General features: G+C 47.8%; 2 protein-coding genes across 2 annotated transcripts in view; both read left to right on the top strand.

Moving 5' to 3' along the window:
• LOC149341473 (semaphorin-2A-like) overlaps positions 1-11,326 on the top strand; it is a 40,489-nt gene extending 29,163 nt beyond the window's left edge. The window contains exons 13-15 of the mRNA XM_089546669.1: positions 6,785-7,134; positions 9,431-9,558; positions 11,135-11,326. Coding sequence (XP_089402795.1) covers positions 6,785-7,134; positions 9,431-9,558; positions 11,135-11,326 — 670 coding nt within the window. The remainder of the gene's footprint in view (positions 1-6,784; positions 7,135-9,430; positions 9,559-11,134) is intronic.
• A 2,735-nt stretch (positions 11,327-14,061) lies between these two features.
• LOC149341472 (semaphorin-2A-like) overlaps positions 14,062-17,333 on the top strand; it is a 34,793-nt gene continuing 31,521 nt past the window's right edge. Inside the window, exon 1 of the mRNA XM_089546668.1 lies at positions 14,062-14,465. Coding sequence (XP_089402794.1) covers positions 14,102-14,465 — 364 coding nt within the window. The 5' untranslated portion in view covers positions 14,062-14,101. The remainder of the gene's footprint in view (positions 14,466-17,333) is intronic.

Here is a 17,333-nt window from a genome sequence, read left to right as displayed (position 1 = left end):
ACACACTCACTCAAGGTCTGTTACTACTTCTTCAAGAAACCTTCTTTCCAGCAAGCAGACAGGTTCATGCGCTCGTCACAGTTACGTCCGCAAGTCCGTCGTCACCCTGCTACACGATGCAATTCGCAATTTCCACTCGCGTTCTCGAGACCGGTTTCGGTGCCCCCTGGACTCTTATATATGTGCTTTTACTTCGTTCTCGCCGGACCAATCAAAGTTATGTAATCACGTCAACACTTTTCAATCTCGGCATGCCTTCACTCGCTCGAACCCTGTCAGCTATTCCACGTCCTCACTCTCTCCTCTACACGGAAGACGTCACACTCTGGCGTACCCAAGGCTCAAATGGCGGAGGTAGAGCCCAAGCTAGAACCTGCATCATGATTACCTTATCAATTCACTTTAATCAGTTAAAAACAGAGCGGCCAGATTTATCCATTATTCATATCCTTACGATATCGATGTATGAGCATTGAAAGCAGAACCCAGCTGATTACCGCTCTTAATTCGACGCTGTATTGCCAACCTTTGCTTACCTCATATATTTTTCAATAGTTCACTTGGCTGCCCAAACTACGTTGTCCCGCCATCCTGCATATTTCACCGCCCTCGTCATCCTTTTCAAGCTTCTCGACTGTTAAATGTGTCCCGTCATTTGTTTTTCCGGGCTGCTGCTGTAGACTGCAGCGACTTACCCAACACGATCGCAGCCATCACATGCTCATCAATTTCGGCCAAAATGTCACCAGTTATCTTTCATTCATGTAATACTTGCTCCTTATAGTATTTGTACCCACCCCTTTTGTAATATCTCTCACCGGGCGTTTAAGGTATTAAAATGAAATGCAAAGATATTACTGGAGACCGGGATAACTAGGCCAAAGGAGGTGGGGCTGTAAAAGATTGCGGAGTTATGTAACTAGCCTTAGTAAAAAGTCTTCAGTCCACATGTTCTGCCATTTGTGTCTTTACTGGAGCACTTGTAGCACCCCTTTACACTCTCTGCAGGGTGAGAACAACCATTATACTAGCTTCGTTAAAACATTAAGTGGTGCTAGATGGTATTTGCTAGCTGAAATAAATTTCTTGGCGATTTAAAACACACACACGCACTCGCACGCACGCACACGTGTACACGCACACGCACACACGCACACACTGTTGTGCCGGCGCCCACATTTCGCTGGCTGGCCTGTCTGGAAACCAGCGCTGCGCACCCGCCGTCGCTCAAAGCAGGCCCAGACTCTCTCGGACATGTCGCGGTTTGCAGCGTGAATCATCCCGCCTCGCCGGCGCCTGGTGCGGACCCTTCCTCCTCCCCCTCCTCTCCGTCGGCTCGAACACCTGCGGCGCTTCGCCGGCCGCCCGTTCTTGTCTGGAAGCCTTCAACGGCCGGGCGCTTCTCAACCATTCGTCTAATTTGAACGGTGGCCAGTGCCGTGACCTGATTGGAGGATTTGAACGGCTGGCTGCCCCAACGGACACCGGCGGCTTTAAAAACGGAGCCGCGCTGAACCCGAGCAGCAGACGGGCAGCAGAAGAGCCATCAAGCCTGAGCTACGCTCGCCGCCGGGGCCGCCCTTCTTCTTTGTGCTAGCCCGTGGTGCTCTTGGCCCTTGTATCATGTAAAAGCCCTTGTACATACTGTACATAAAAGTCGTTTGACTCACCGTCGCCTCGACCGCTTCTTGGCTCGGAGGCCGAGTCCCAACAGTGGATGGCAGCTGCGGGATCGACAGGCGTCAGCTACCTCGGCGCGGTGAGTGCCTGATGTTTTCCCCTCAATTCGCCAGACTGCTATAGCACACGTGATTGTAGTTTAGAGTAGGGCTGTGTGTTGCACTGGAGAGAGCTTTTGCTGTTTCGAGCCAGGGCGGAGTGCTCTGAAACGAAAGCTGGTGCAGAGGGAGTAAACAAGGCGGTTTTGGAAAGAATTACTCGCGCGTGTCGTACTAGTAGCGCTATAGTAGTGAACGGCAAGGGAATTCTAAGAAAAGGGCGAACTGAAAGAGGCTAGATGGAGAACTTCAAAGTGAAGGAACTCATCGAAAGTTGTGAAGAGTTGGGCATAGATTTGGGCCACGTAAAACGAAAGCATGCGATTCTTGAGATCATGCGGAAGGAGAATGTAACGGCTGACGAAGCCAATGAGGCCTGGGATGAGATCAAAGAACGGAGGCAGCTTCAGATAATACGGCGTGCTAGGAAACTGATGGACCTGGAGCTTGAAGCGCATGAGATCGGATTCGAGAGATGTAGAACATTGTCCGCTCTGCATGAGACCAACGGTCAGCAGCTGAGACAGGCCGCAGCGCTTCGTGATCGCCGAAGATATGGCGGAATATTTGGCGGAGTTCGAGTGCGTCTGGGAGACAAAGCGCGTTGAGCGGAATGGTTGGGCACAGAAGTTGGTAGCCCTGCTTTCCAGCGAAGCGTATGACGTTGTCAAGCTCCAGTTGGACGGCGGCTTGGCGGAATACGATGAGCTGAAAAGCTTCTTACTGACGAGGTATAACGTGCCACCGCTGGACCTTCGCCAAAGGTACCTGCGAGAGAATAACACCCCATCATTTTACGATTTTCACTACCAGTTTAAAGCCGACATTTTAGAGTGGCTCGAAATCTGAAGGGTTGGAAGATCGTGACAAAGAGATAGAATGCGTCGCTGTGGAGCAGCACTGCCAGTGCGGCACAGAGGAAGGTAGTCCGTACGTGGCAGATGTAACTGCTGCTGTAACAGTGGGAATTGCCCCGCATTCGCCAACCGAGCAAACCTCTATACCATCGGATAACGTAGTCACAGCATCGGACGATGCACTTACAGAGGTCTCGCCCATTTAAATTGTGGCGGAGTTACCCGAAAGCGGATCTCCTAGCGTGTCGAAAGCAGGAGAAGTTCCCGAACAGGGCAGAGAGGACGTCCGTCAGGACATTAATGAAAACGCCTGCGCCGACGCAAGCGAAGTAAACGAGGACGGCACACCGTGTTGTGCAGCGCGTTCGGCAGAAATGCAGAAACCTGACACTTACGATCAACAGAAGCGGGTGCATGTAGAGTTTACGGACGCTGAGTTGTTCGTTGGTGTCTCTGGCGAGCGATGTGAAACGAGTCCCGTGCTTTCGCACTGCTCTGAGCTTTGCGACATTCCAGAAAGCAGCTGCAGTAGCGGGAACATCGCGACTGAGTGCAGAGCCGACCCTCATCCGCAATCGGCTGAAACGCGTCAGGAGCACGACGCGAGCTGCATGTCAACACTAATGTCAGGAGAAAACACTGGTTCGTCCGCGCCTGTAGAAGCCAAGGTGCTGGACGACAGTGGAGTACAGAACCTCCCAGACGACATGGCAGCTGTCGACGTCTTTCCATCCAAGAAAGATGAGGACGAATGTGCACTCGTAGAGGCTGACGAGGAAGAACGTAGTTTGGAGGACGCTAGTAAAGGCGCTAAAGACAGGCCTGATCTAGGTAGCGCAGGTGAATCGGCTAACAATCAGAACGGTATTGTCAGAGAGCAGGAACCTAGGCTACGGAAGCAGCATGTGCTTTCGAAGAACCAGCTAGCGAAACACTGTTGCCATCAAAAAATGAAAGGCAAGCATAAGAAAGAAAGCTGCAACCGGAAGGAAAGTAACAGCCAGTTCCGAAAAGAGAGCTATCACCACAAGGTGATAGACAAGCAGTGCTGCCGCCGAAAGGACAGTAAAGGCAAGCTCAAGAGAGAGAGCTGTCACCGAAAGACGGTGAAAGGCAGGCAAAAGAAAGAGTGGTGCCGGCGAGAGTTGAACGGCAGGCATAAGAAAGACGGGCGCTGCCGAAAAGAGAGAAAGGGCAAGCGCGCGGAAACGGAACTGCAAAAAGAAAGCATACAAGCATTCGCGCGGCAGCAAACCGAGATTCAAGAGAGCGCTGCCCGGGAGGCGAAAAATTAAGGAGCGGGACAAGAGAGAATCTTGCCGCTAGCACAAAGACAGCAAGACGCGCAAAAGCGCGTACTCTCGTGAAGTCTCTCGCTTTCCGCTGCAATCAGGGAAGAAACCGCGATCCCACAGAAAGCGGCACGCGCGCAGATAAAACGCGTGTACGGCTCAAAAAGCGAAAGACTGCGCGGGGCCGCAGTGACAGGGTCAGGAAAATAGGCAAGAAGAAACCGCCTAAGCGCTCGGCCAGGTACGGTTATCGCGATGGAAAGCCACGTGTCAGGATAACTCTATTCGGTAGGTGTGAAATCAAAAGGCCGTGTAGATGGGAACCAGACGTCGAGCGGAGAGGCAAAAGGGTGCGCGAGAAATTGAAGACTCGTGGGCCTCACTTGCCACCACGAACAAAGAGAAAGAGCGGTCCCACCGGAAGCGTTGCGCACTCGCAATGGAACGCCGCGAGTGGCGCGTGAAGCGCAAAGAACGGGATAAGTCGTCAGTAAGAGAAAGCAAAAAGCTCTCGTACTGTACCTCCCGTAAAAACTGGAAGGACAAGTACAGAGAGAGAGAGAGAGAGAAAAAAGCGCAGCCACAGTGAAAGAGGCAGAGTCATTAGCTTCCGCTGTAGCGGGTACCTTTTAGCGTCCGTTAGAACCGAGTTGAACGTTAACACAGACGTACTAAGCCGTGCGTTCTATGCAAGGCTGCCTTTGACCGCCTCGTGGCTTACATTTTGTCACTTCGCGAGCAGCTATTTAGGTCGCTCGTAAATTGGGGCAAAATTGATATCCTCATTTGTGGCCTCAGCCGATTGTTTTCCTGCCCAAATGATCTCGAGGGACCCAATTTACATTCGTTATATTCCTTGTGTTGCTTGCGTTTGACACTTTGTTCGAGTTCTGATTTTAGAGTTCCGGTATCCCACATGTGTCTCTTGTTGAAGAGGGAGCGAAAAGGGGACAGAACTACTGCTAGCGGAGTTTTTGTGACCTTTAAGTCTGGCGTTTTGGCGGGTGACGGAGGGCACTTGCTCGAGTTGGGTGTTGTCTGCTGTCGGTCAGTTCTTGGCAACATGCAGAACGATCAAGCTCTTCGGAAGGGCCGAGCGAAGCTGGTCCAGGCACCTGGGCGACAAGGCGGCGGAGCAGTGATCCTGTCCTGACGAGTGGGGTCTGTACACGGAAAGGAGCCTGGAGTTACCTGCGGCTGAACACCGGACGAGAACATGGAGGAGCCTGGCGTACGAGCGCGACCCGCATCCGAGCGACGCGAAAGTAGCTCGTCTTCGTGGCGCATTGTCTGGCGGCGGTTGTGCTGTTGTGCCGGCGCCCACATTTCGCTGGCTGGCCTCTCTGGAAACCAGCGCTGCGCGCCCGCCGTCGCTCAAAGCAGGCCCAGACTCTCTCGGACATGTCGCGGCTTGCAGCGCGAATCATCCCGCCTCGCCGGCGCCTGGTGCGGACCCTTCCTCCTCCCCCTCCTCTCCGTCGGCTCGAACACCTGCGGCGCTTCGCCGGCCGCCCGTTCTTGTCTGGAAGCCTTCAACGGCCGGGCGCTTCTCAACCATTCGTCTAATTTGAACGGTGGCCAGCGCCGTGACCTGATTGGAGGATTTGAACGGCTGGCTGCCCCAACGGACACCGGCGGCTTTAAAAACGGAGCCGCGCTGAACCCGAGCAGCAGACGGGCAGCAGAAGAGCCATCACGCCTGAGCTACGCTCGCCGCCGGGGCCGCCCTTCTTCTTTGTGCTAGCCCGTGGTGCTCTTGGCCCTTGTATCATGTAAAAGCCCTTGTACATACTGTACATAAAAGTCGTTTCACTCACCGTCGCCTCGACCGCTTCTTGGCTCGGAGGCCCAGTCCCAACACACACACACACACACACACACACACACACACACACACACACACACACACACACACACACACACACACACACACACACACACACGCACACGCACACGCACACGCACACGCACACACACACACACACACACACACACACACACACACACACACACACACACACACACACACACTGAGGTGGCTCATTGGTTACGGCGCTTGGCTGCTGATCCGAAAGACGCGGGTTCGATACCGGCCGCGGCGGCTGAATTTCGATGAAGGCGGAATTCTAGGGGCCCGTGTGCTGTGCGATGTCAGTGCACGTTAAAGAACCCCTGGGTGTCGAAATTTCCGGAGCCCTTCACTACGGCGTCCCTCATAGCCTGGAAGTTTTAGGACGTTAAACCCCAATAAAACACACACACACACACACACACACACACACACACACACACACACACACACACACACACACACACACACACACACACACACACACACACACACACACACACACACACACACACACGCACGCAGACAGACACACGTCCCAAAGCGACTGGGGCTATGAGAGACACCGTAGTGGAGGGCTCCGGAAATTTCGACCACCTGGGGTTCTCTAATAGTCTCAGTCGCTTTGGGACGTTAAACCCCATAAAACAACCAACCAACCGACACACACACGCGGACACACACGCACATGCACACACACACACGCGAGTATCTGTGTTTTTGAGCCGCTAACAAAAATTATTCTTGCCTTATACTCACCCTCCAGGACCCTGCTTAGTGTATGGCTCAAAACGAATCCATGTTACCAGAATACTTTCGGCAAGGTGTCATTTCTGGCCGTTTAATTAGTGCGATCCTAGCAGGGGGCGTGTAAGCACAGGAATTGATGCATGGGAAACGCGGCGGCCGAAGAAATCTTTGAAGATTTCTAGCATGCAGCCTATTTTTGAACGTGTCAGCGTTTAAAAAGTAATTCAAGTAAAGCGTGGCACAATGCTTCCGTTGCAGCCATGGTTTCCCCGACTCTGCCGTGTGTGCCTTCCGGCGGGAGGACATTGAACGGGCATTCAACGGCACCAGATTCTTCGAGTTGTCCTTGAGCAGGGACACCTTGAGCAAGGTGGTAAACTCCAAACGGTCCAACTACTCGGGAGCGGCTGCTGCGTGCCTGCCGGACTCCCGCAGGCTGGATCCCACCGACACAAACTTCCTGCTCTCGCACCCACTGCTCGCCGAGCCGCCCAAGCAGCGTCACGATCGGGTCTTTTTCACGTTTCCGGGCATCGAATTCCGTGCCGTGGCTGCATTCGTGCTCGAGGAGTCCTGGGGCTCCTGGGTCATCTGCTACGTGGCCACTGGTCAGCACTGCACACGGACTGCTTCTGGTTATGCGCGACGATTTCCTTCGAAATTGAGGTTTAAGAGCTTCGAAATCCCTTCTGCTTGGAAACTCCTTCTGAAACTTTATGGCCTCTTCTGAAAAGCCTGGTCAGGTTTTCAGCCAAGACAGGTGCAGCTGATTCTAAAAGTTAAAGACCGGAAAGTAGCAAGCGACTGCGGCACAAAGTATTGTTTGATTTTCCGAGGTTTGCGAAGTGCTCGTGAAATGCACTTTGTGTTCCCAGTTAACGTACTACTTCGGCAAAAGCACGTCCGAGAAGCGTTGATTAGAAGCCACCGGCAGTTACAGGGATGATTGTAAGTGTTCGCGGGTAGACTGCTAGCAGTGGTAGGGAAGGACCGATCTGCGTAGTGTTGCATGTTATTCAATTCAAGTTTATTTGCATCTATACATGTACAGATGACGGGAGTGCAGACAAAAAGCCAAATGGATTTGGCTTGACGGGGTCTGTACCCCCTACAGAAATTTCACTATGCACAATAAAGAGGACGCAAAGATACAATAATGGATAAACGAAAAAAAAGTATTAGTGAACATTCTATAACATTCTATGCTATAACAGAAATACATACGGCCAAAAAAAATCAATGATAGAATGCTGAAAGGATTTAAAAAGCAGAAAGCATAAAATTATACAAATAAAATAGCTTTGAAATTCACAAACATAAATAATAAGTTACTAACAAGCAAAGAAAATTGGTTAGACATTCATGGCGTCAGTGTATACTACAGCAAAGCAAACAAAACAAAAAAACGAATCCACAATGAGCCCATAAAAGGAGAGCTACGTTGTTATTAAGTTCCTAATGAGTTTAACAAAGATGGCAGTGTGTGGCGTAACATTTGTTGACCGTAGTTAGTGCGCGTTTTAGGAACGTACCATGTTTCTCTGTGACGTGTGTTGTAAATGTTAGAACTCATTGTCAATAGAGATAAATGCTCGAAGAATTTGGTGTTCTGTTTTTTCGCAGTAGTGAAACGCTTGAGTAAAATACTACGATATATGGAGGTGACCGGCTGTAAGTTAAGGGCACTGAAAAGAGGCTGTGTATGAGCGTCATATGAGGAATTAGCGATAGCGCGCACTGCTTTCTTCTGCAAAAGATAAAGCTTTGTGATGTTAGACATTGTGGTGTTTCCCCACACTAAATGGCAGTAATTCAGATGGGACAGGAAGAGACAGTTGTAAAGCAGCTTTTTCACGCTCAAGGGAAGAAAAAATCGAAGTTTCGTTAGTATCCCCACAACACGAGCGATTTTGTTAGCAACTGAGTCTGTACAAAGATTCCAAAGTAAGTTCTCTTGAAATACGACCCCGAGGCACTTAATGGATGGCACAATGTTGATAACCGAGGAACCCATTTGCAAATGGCCGTCAATGTGGACATTTTTGTTTTTAGGTTGAAAAAGTACAGCCTTTGTCTTGCTTTTATTTATAGACAGTGAATTCAATGAACTCCATCGATTTAGTTCGCTTAAAGCAGCGTTCGCAAGAGCCAACAGGTCCCTTGCACAACCAGATGTAAAAAACAGACTAGTGTCGTCAGCGTATATGATGAATTGGGCAGTGGTGTCAATATTTATTATGTCGTTAATGTAAATATTAAATAACAAAGGTCCAAGAATGCTTCCTTGAGGTACACCAGAATGAATGGGTAAGTTATCTGAAAGACAGTTATTTATTGAAACCCTCTGACACCTGAACTGCAGATAGCTTTTGATTAAGCTAAGGAATGGGCCCCTGAAACCATAAATTCACGAGTTCTGCATAAGTACAGCCTCCTCGGAGGAAACAAACATCCTAATTTTTAACATACTTCTTACTGACAGTCACCGCCTCGTGTACGCGAGTGATGCTTATAAATTCCATCTCCTGTTTTTAAGGCCCAGAAAATTGACCATGAAAATTTGTACACTAACGCCTTCACGCGCAACAAATTTTAGGTTCTTTGCTCCTTAAAGGCTAGAGGAAACATGCTTATTACTCTTTGAATACCAAGTTTTGTTGCGGAATTAGGGAGCTGTATAAGCTGGAAGCTCAAAACGTGAAAGACGGCGGTTTTTGGAATTTTTCTTTTGCTAATGGGTGGCCCAATTAAAACCTTCTTTTCGAACAGTATCTTTTTTTTTAACTTTTTAGTATATAATCCGTGTTGCGGTAGTATTGTGTAAAAGCGCACCGGTGTTTGGTTAGGAAAGAATTATGTGGCTAGACCTGAAACTTTTTTTTGAGGACCATATTCTTTGCGCAGCAAATGGTCTGGTTCTGAAACTGGCGGAGGAAATCGTGTCCGGGGGCACGACACCCGCCCCTGCCCAAGTGGTGGACGCGTTCAGCGTTTCCACGGGAGAGATTCGCAAGCTTGTGGTTTCCGTGGAGGTCTGTATGGACACCCGTTTTTCACTGCTTTCTTGTTGGCAGCGATAGCTCTTTCAAAGCTGGTTTGCAGAGTTTCGCGCAGTCGTCGTCACAGCAGGATGCGTGCCATAACGAGAAACGTACAGCGTCACCGTTTGAAAATCACACAATTATGTTTGGAAGGATCAAAATCAGGCGTCAGCATTATTGATAGTGAGAAAGTATCACGTAATGTCTCGTGACTTTCTGATCACATGACCCAGGATGACAGACCTGTATGTCAGTGGGCCAGGCGAATAACCTTCTCGGGGAATGGGTTAAAAATCGCGTGCGGACTATACATAGAGAGAGAGAGACAGAGAAATGGACGGAAAGGCAGGGAGGTTAACCAGGCGATGCCCAGTTGGCTACCCTACACTTGGGGAGGGGAACAAAGGGAAAAAAAAGGAAAAAGAGCGGCAATGAAATGAGTTTTCTAAGTGTCCAGCGGCCACTATGTCACGGGGACAGAGGGCGCGCACTGAAAACTTAAAGGATTAAAGACGGGAATACAACCCCGAGTCCCTTAAAAATTTCAGGAGCGCTTTCACCGCTTTCCTTTCTGAGAAAGGTTGTGTCCAAGGCCCCAGAACGTTGGACTCTGTTAAAGGACGCGAGTCCAAGCGGTACAGAGTAGCAATTAGGAAAGCGCGCTCTCGCTCAAAACGAGGGCAGTCACAAAGGGGGTGTCCGATCGTTTCATCACAACCGCACTGGTCACACGCTGGAGAGTCTGCCATTGATATGAGATGGGAATATGCGTTTGTGAACGCCACTCCCAGCCACAGGCGGCACAACAGCGTAGTATCACCGCGGGGGAGGCCGAATGGTATATGATGTTGAAGCAAGAGGTTGAAGTGGTGCGAGCGGGGTGTCCAACCTCGAGGGGCAGACCACGAAGTTGCAGTCAGGTTTCGGGCGAGCAGTTGAAGGTGCCTTGCTGCGTCAGCTCTTGTAAATGGTATGCGGACACTTTTGTTGTATCGTGAGCCGATCGAGCAGCATTGTCAGCTAAGGCGTTACCAACAATGCTCTATGGCCTAATACCCATTGGAAGATGATTTCATGATCTTATTCGATTGCCTGGTGATGCAGATATCGTATCTCCGCTAAGGGTTGCTCATGGTCGCTATGTCTCAAGGCAGATTGAAGACATTGTAGGGCAGATTTTGAATCACAGAAAACAGCCCATTTTTGAGCTGATTGTTGTGAAATATAGAATCGAGGCAAAAAGTACAGGACAATTTTCGAGGCAGGACGGCGTTACGATCCAGGCGTCAGGATCAAGAACAGTGACTTTTACTCCTGACATTACTAGAATGATCCATTGTCAGCATCATGCTAGCTCATCGTCGCAGCAACATAACGAAGAGTTTCGTGAAGTAAGGAACGTTATCAAGCAGCCTGAAGCCACCCTTCTTTTTACTCTAGCGGTCTTCTGATGCGGACAAGCGTATAAATTTTAGTTTTGATGTCAAATACCGCATGAGGAGCCTGCGGCTGTAGATATATGAGTGCGGCTCTGCACATAAACCCTTGGCGATCACGCTGCACACAGAACCGGGGCCTGTACGTTTTCTCGGACGACGCTGTCCTTCAGTACCGCATGGACGACTGCGACGAACGCCCCGTGGACTGTGCCACCTGTCTCATGGACCCTTTCTGTGGCTGGGACGGCAGACGCTGCCTCGGGCACGCCTACGGGTGCGTTCTACAGGAAACGAAATTGTGTACTTTACACAGCCCTTGAGCATACCGCAGTCGGCCTTTATATAGTTTAGACTTACTGCCACAGCACCTTTGCCCGATATGCCCGATATGCGTATAGATGCATGCCATTAGAAAGCGAACAGCTTTACGGCTGTCCGGTAGAAAAACTTGTATAATGTTTTGAGCACACCTTGTGTATAAATCTATACTCTGCTTGGAAATTTTGGCGTGACACTTCTCAAACATACTGATGGAGTAATCGGCTGCTCTGTGCATTTAAGCGTTTTATATTCATTGCATATGACGTTGGCATATAAGACCTGATTCTGTGTAGGAACAATATTAAAAAAAAAGCGCAAACCACAATTTAATGAAGTAACCACTAGTCATAGTGCTTGGCATGAACCATTGTACGTATATTCGTTACCTGCGGTACGAGTATTCCGCGTCCGTTGAGTGCTTCGCAGTACTATTAGCTTGCCTTGGTTTGTTTCTGTGTTTCCAGAGCCACACGATGGCGGTGCTGAAGATCAAGATTTTGTTTGCGGATATTTATTGGTAATAAAAATAAAATTGAAGGAACAGATGTTTCCAGCCGCGGCATCTTCCACCGTAGCCTGGAACACCCGAGCGGGATCTTCCATTGTCCCCATACCCAACCCCACCCGGGAAGACAGGGAGGCGACCCTGCTCGGCTGCCACGTCTTACAGGCCCAACAAGCCTTAGTCGGGCGTGCCCGGGCGGCCGCCACCGCCACTGGGATCCCGTACTGGGACCTCCACGTAGGGTTTGTGCTTCCCATAAGGAGGTCAAAGGGCGTGTTTGTTGTGGATATGTTAAAATGTCCGGTGTCACCACCGTCTTTGCAAAGCCGCGTGCCGTCGGTGATAAAAGGAGCGCGAGAAACATAACACGTGCACTGTTTATTCGCTAGCATAAACTGATTAGAACAGTTGGTCAGTTAATTACGTTAATTGAGTTCCATCGCTGTCATCAACACACAGACCACTTAATGCCTCGCTCTCAGCGCAGCGTGACAACCCTACGATAATATGCCAGCCTAGGTCTTAGAAGTTAACTTCCACTTCCGTTTTGTCTTCATTTAACCTGAGCAAATCTTTTAATGAGTGCATCAGTTTTTTCTACAAGCACAGCTCCAAGTATACTACTGTTTGCGCGCTAATTACTGGTAAGCAAATTGTTCAGGAAGATAAAAATACCAAGGTAGACTTTAAAAGGCTTTGACCACAGAGATATGCTTCATTGAGTCATCGGAAAAAAGTATTTCATCCATCGAAAATAGTATTCGCCAAAAAAAAAAACCGAAACTAGCGTCGTGAAATAAAAACGTGAACAGTCCGCCGAATTTTCAAAAATTCCTTCTGGTCAGAATTGGGCAGATATATTTAAACCGTGGTGAGCAGCATTTTCCAAATAACAGCAGGAGTGAAGAAGAAGATAAAGGTATGCCGAAAGGTAATTAGTTTTCACGCACGTTTTTGCTCGAATTTTATCAATCGAGCGAACACGAGCTAATGGATATCAGGGTGCATGATTGAACGGATAAAAGTACCGTTCATACCATCGTGGCGAAATAATTGTTATTAAACGAGCAACTAAAGTGGAGTACTGAAAGGCCCAGTATTTTGCTTCTGCTGCTTTCCGATCAATGCTCTCCCTCCGTCTTTATTGCAAATGACACGTACTGAAGTTACTAAGCTGCTTCGCTAACTAGTGATCGTTCACGATGGCGTGGCCAACACGTTCTGCATCGCAAGCTACGCCACGTGGGGTAATGCATATAAAATCAAAGGTTGCTTCCATCCGGAGTCTTTCTCTTCAGTGATAGTAATTACTAATTATCATTGCACTTTTTCTATCTCCGTTTATTTAATCACAGACACAACGCACGGTCAAGTTCCTGGTACCACCGCATGTACAATCAGTATGCCTTGTTTGACACCTAAATACAGAGGCCTAGATTTAAGTGAAATTGCTGACACTTTAGCGAATGCATCTTTGAGTAGTCCAATCGATGATGTCCTTTCGATATGTGCATACATTACGGAGGCTAAATTTCCTAAACGAGAATTTGCTGCCTCAGCAGCTAATCTTCGTCTTCATATGGGTTCCACCATGTTTCCTTGGAGAATTAAAGTTTGGCTATCCTACAAGCTAAAAGTTTCACGCGACGACGTCGTCGTCACATGCTGCTGCTAAACCTTTACCCCTACAAACTTTGCCTGGTGATCTCTCCCTGTGCTGATCCTGAAGTAGCATTAATACCGCATTGTCTTCTTTCGCCGCTTCACTTAAGAAGGTTATTGCTAGAAATCCCTATTCAGAAACTTGGTCTGTGTTTGTCTTTTGTGGTTGTTCTTTCAGTTGGCGCTCCTATGCTTGGAAAATGCAACTGGAATTTCGTTCTGCCTTTCAAAACTTTCTTCTCGAATCCAAACGTCTGCAGTCATTATTTATTTTCCGAATTTAAGCTCACGAAGGCCATTTACCACACATTCTACCATAGCTGTTACAGCTTAAAATTTGATCCCGTTATTTTTGAACTCAAATTATTTCCGCATGCAGTTTAAAAAAATTTGGAAGCCACCTACCGCCTGCTTCATGGCCAGTCCCCCTGGTTGGTATGCGCCATGTGAGGGCGACAAGAACAGAACGTGGCGCGTGGCGCACGCAAAGCGAAGAAGCGAAGATCGCAAGGCGACAAAGAACCTTCCACGTAGTCCCCGGTGCGGTGACTGACCACAAGGTGCCTGCAAGGTGTCCACTCCCTGGGTACGTTCCCCTGTTCACACTATGCATTCCTTCGGCCGAGAACGAGAGGTGCGAGTGAGTCCCGCCTGGGTGTCACCTGAGGACGAGCCTAGGTCTTCTGCGGAGGAGCAGCTGCTTGTTCCTCTTTCTTCCGGGGGACTGTCGTCGCCTCACCATCGTCGCGCTGCTCAGGAACTGATGGACAAGGAAACCTGGGAGATGTCTTGCATGCTCGTCGTGCTCCTCGCCTTGGTGTTCGGCAGCGTCCTGGTTTCTGTGCTGGCACTGGCAGCCGTGCGTCCGCGGGATGACTCGGCCGAGACCATCGCCGACACCCACCTGCCCATCATGCTGCCTCCCCTCGGCTTCAGTGGATCCGGCATCATCGCTGCCGCCACCGACTCTGGTACGATAGGAAATTGATGCACTCTAAACACGAATAAGAATATATGGGAGCAAATAGGAAGTAAGCTGTCCTCCAGAAAACTCCCTTTTAGGGGCAGGGTATTCCGTCCAAGTTCCGGAGTAGATTTCAGTCACTGAATAGGCGGAATGTTTACTCTTGGCAGCTTAGGCACATTTCCAGCGCAGAGTATAGAAACTTGATTCACTTGGGGAGCCTTTAAAACGCGACACCGGAGGCCTCGGGTTCGGCAAATAGAGGAGATCGCAATCTCGGTTACAATCTTCGTAACTGCAAGAAATGCGCTTGTTTGAAGAGAAGAATTTGTTGTCGTTACCAACCGTAAGTGTTAGGCATTTTCAGTGATGGAAACTTATCCCAGTGCTCAGGCATCATAACCTGTCCCGAAAATAAAAGTGCGCTAAAGGAGAGCTCGCTCCTATTTTGCTCGTATATAGGCTAATTCGTGTTTAGAGTGTATATTTTGAGGCAGCCAATATGATAAGCTCATGGAAAGTTTTGTAGTCTGTTCATCAGTCGAAACTATGCGCATTAGCGTCAGAAGAGCTCCTTGTTTAATTTTGAATTTTTACAACATAGGTATATTCGCGGCCGTTTCGAAAGCACTAGGTCAGTGCTGCTTAAGAACAGCTTGCACGACGAAGACATCCCACTCCAAACGTCTTAGACCCCAAAAAGTATCCACCTACGATAATAATAATAATAATAATAATAATAATAATAATAATAATAATAATAATAATAATAATAATAATAATAATAATAATAATAATAATAATAATAATAATAATAATAATAATAATAATATCTTTTATTGCACATAGTAAATACATAATAAAGAAACGGGCCTGTCAAAGCCTCTAGTGGCTTGAGGGACTAGGCCCGGCAAAGTCGGCAGGCGGACGTGCAATACAAACATGAAATATGAGCATAATATTAACACAACATATCAAAACAATAACACGAAATGAGTAGTGATCAAGGTGTAACTGTTCAGGTAAGTGACATCAACAAGAGATAAAGTAAACTGCAAGAGCCTATGTTAACACAATAGTAATTTAACACTTCGTGCCTGATCATGAAAATTTAGACAAATAAGAACCGTGTTACAATGACTGAACCATGATTTTTAACGCTTTTTTTGATGTTGCGGAAAGCACCTCCTCTGGCAAATCATTAAAAATTTGGGGAACATAAACACAGCGCCTGGCTTCTCCATACCTTGTTGAGGAGCGCGGTACCTTAAAACGAATGGTACTACGTAGGCTTCGGGAAGCTACATGATGCACTTTGAAAATGCTGTCCCAGAAATGACGTACTACTACAGTCTGTAGAAAGAGAGTTCGAAAGCATGGAAGACCAAGGGCTGTGAAAATGTTATCGGATACAGAAAAGGGGGCGTTATATGCTATATTTGTCAGTATGTTTCTTAATAAAGTGTCAACTCTGTTTTGCCATCTGGCTGAGCAAAAAGCAAAAATAGCAATTCCATATCGGAGAATGCTGTACACCAGAGCATGCGCAATATTTTTTTTTATGTGAAAAGGAACAATTGATTTTATATGGAAAAACAACCAGGCTGCGCTCCTTAGCCTATCGCAGACGTGTGATAGCTGGCTGTGCCAAGACATATCACTGTCGAAGAAGACTCCCAAGTATTTTACCGAATTCACATAGGTGAGCGGCACGCACCGACAGGGAAAGCAGTTGTGAATATGTAGAAAAACCGGCGCATCTATAGCTGGTAGTTTTAATGGGGATCTGAAACAAACGAGTTTTGTTTTTACCGGGTTAACTTCCAAACAGTTATTAGTGAACCAAGTTATTGTTTTGTGTATGTTATTCTGGAGATTAGTAATGGCCGTGTTGTAAGAAAAGTGTTTGGAAAGCAGAACAGTGTCGTCGGCGTATTGAAATATTAGACCTTTGGAAATTACTTCGGATAAGTCATTAACAAACAGATTGAACAGAAGGGGTGATAATATGGAACCCTGCGGAACACCGGCCTTCAATGGAAGTTTACTACTTACATTTGTCATCCCGTCTAACACAACAACTTGTGATCGACCGGAAAGATAATTCTTGAGCACATCGTAAAACGGACCTCTGAAACCCATGGAGTGCAGCTTTTCTAATAAAATGCCGTGATGAACTGTTTCAAAAGCTTTTGAAATGTCTAAAAATAAAGCAACACTGAACAAATTTTGATCGAAAGCTGAGAAAAGTTGATCTGAGAACTCTTCCAGAAGGGCTACAGTACCACGACCGGGAACGAAACCAAACTGACGGGTTGACAAAATAGAAAATTTTTCAGCAAAGGATGACATGGATCTCAAAAGAAATTTTTCGATTATGTGGGAAAGTATAGGCAAGATCGAGATGGGTCGATAGTTTTTCATGTCGTCTTTCTGTCCTCCTTTAAATAACGGCTTAACTACAGCAGTTTTAAGTTCATCTGGAAAAAATGCAGTGTGTAGAAAACCGTTCAGCATGTAAATCAGGACATCAGACAATGCCTCGAAATTCCTTTGGAGCAAATCTGCTGACAAGCCGTCAATACCAGGAGGTTTATTTCGCTTGAAGCTAAAGATTATATCATGTAAGTCTTGTTTCGTAATGCTGGGTAGAAAAGCGGACGCAGAGTTTGATTCTTTCAACGTGCATTGGTATGTCCGACTGGAAGATGCTTTCTCTGAGGACAGCGCAAAAAAACGATTAAAGCTATCAGCGACTTCGATGCAATCTCCCGGAAAGAAAGAAAGCGGGGAGGTACTTGCGGAATTCTTGCCACGAAGATGGTTTATCAGTGACCACGTTTTAGCAGCATTCCTTGACGACTGGCGAAATTTC

The sequence above is a fragment of the Amblyomma mixtum genome, chromosome 5, assembly GCF_055824585.1.
Source record: "Amblyomma mixtum isolate Tamu chromosome 5, ASM5582458v1, whole genome shotgun sequence".
Classification (NCBI taxonomy): domain Eukaryota; kingdom Metazoa; phylum Arthropoda; class Arachnida; order Ixodida; family Ixodidae; genus Amblyomma; species Amblyomma mixtum.
Note: the sequence above shows the minus strand (reverse complement) of the source record. Positions and strands in the feature narration are given on the sequence as shown.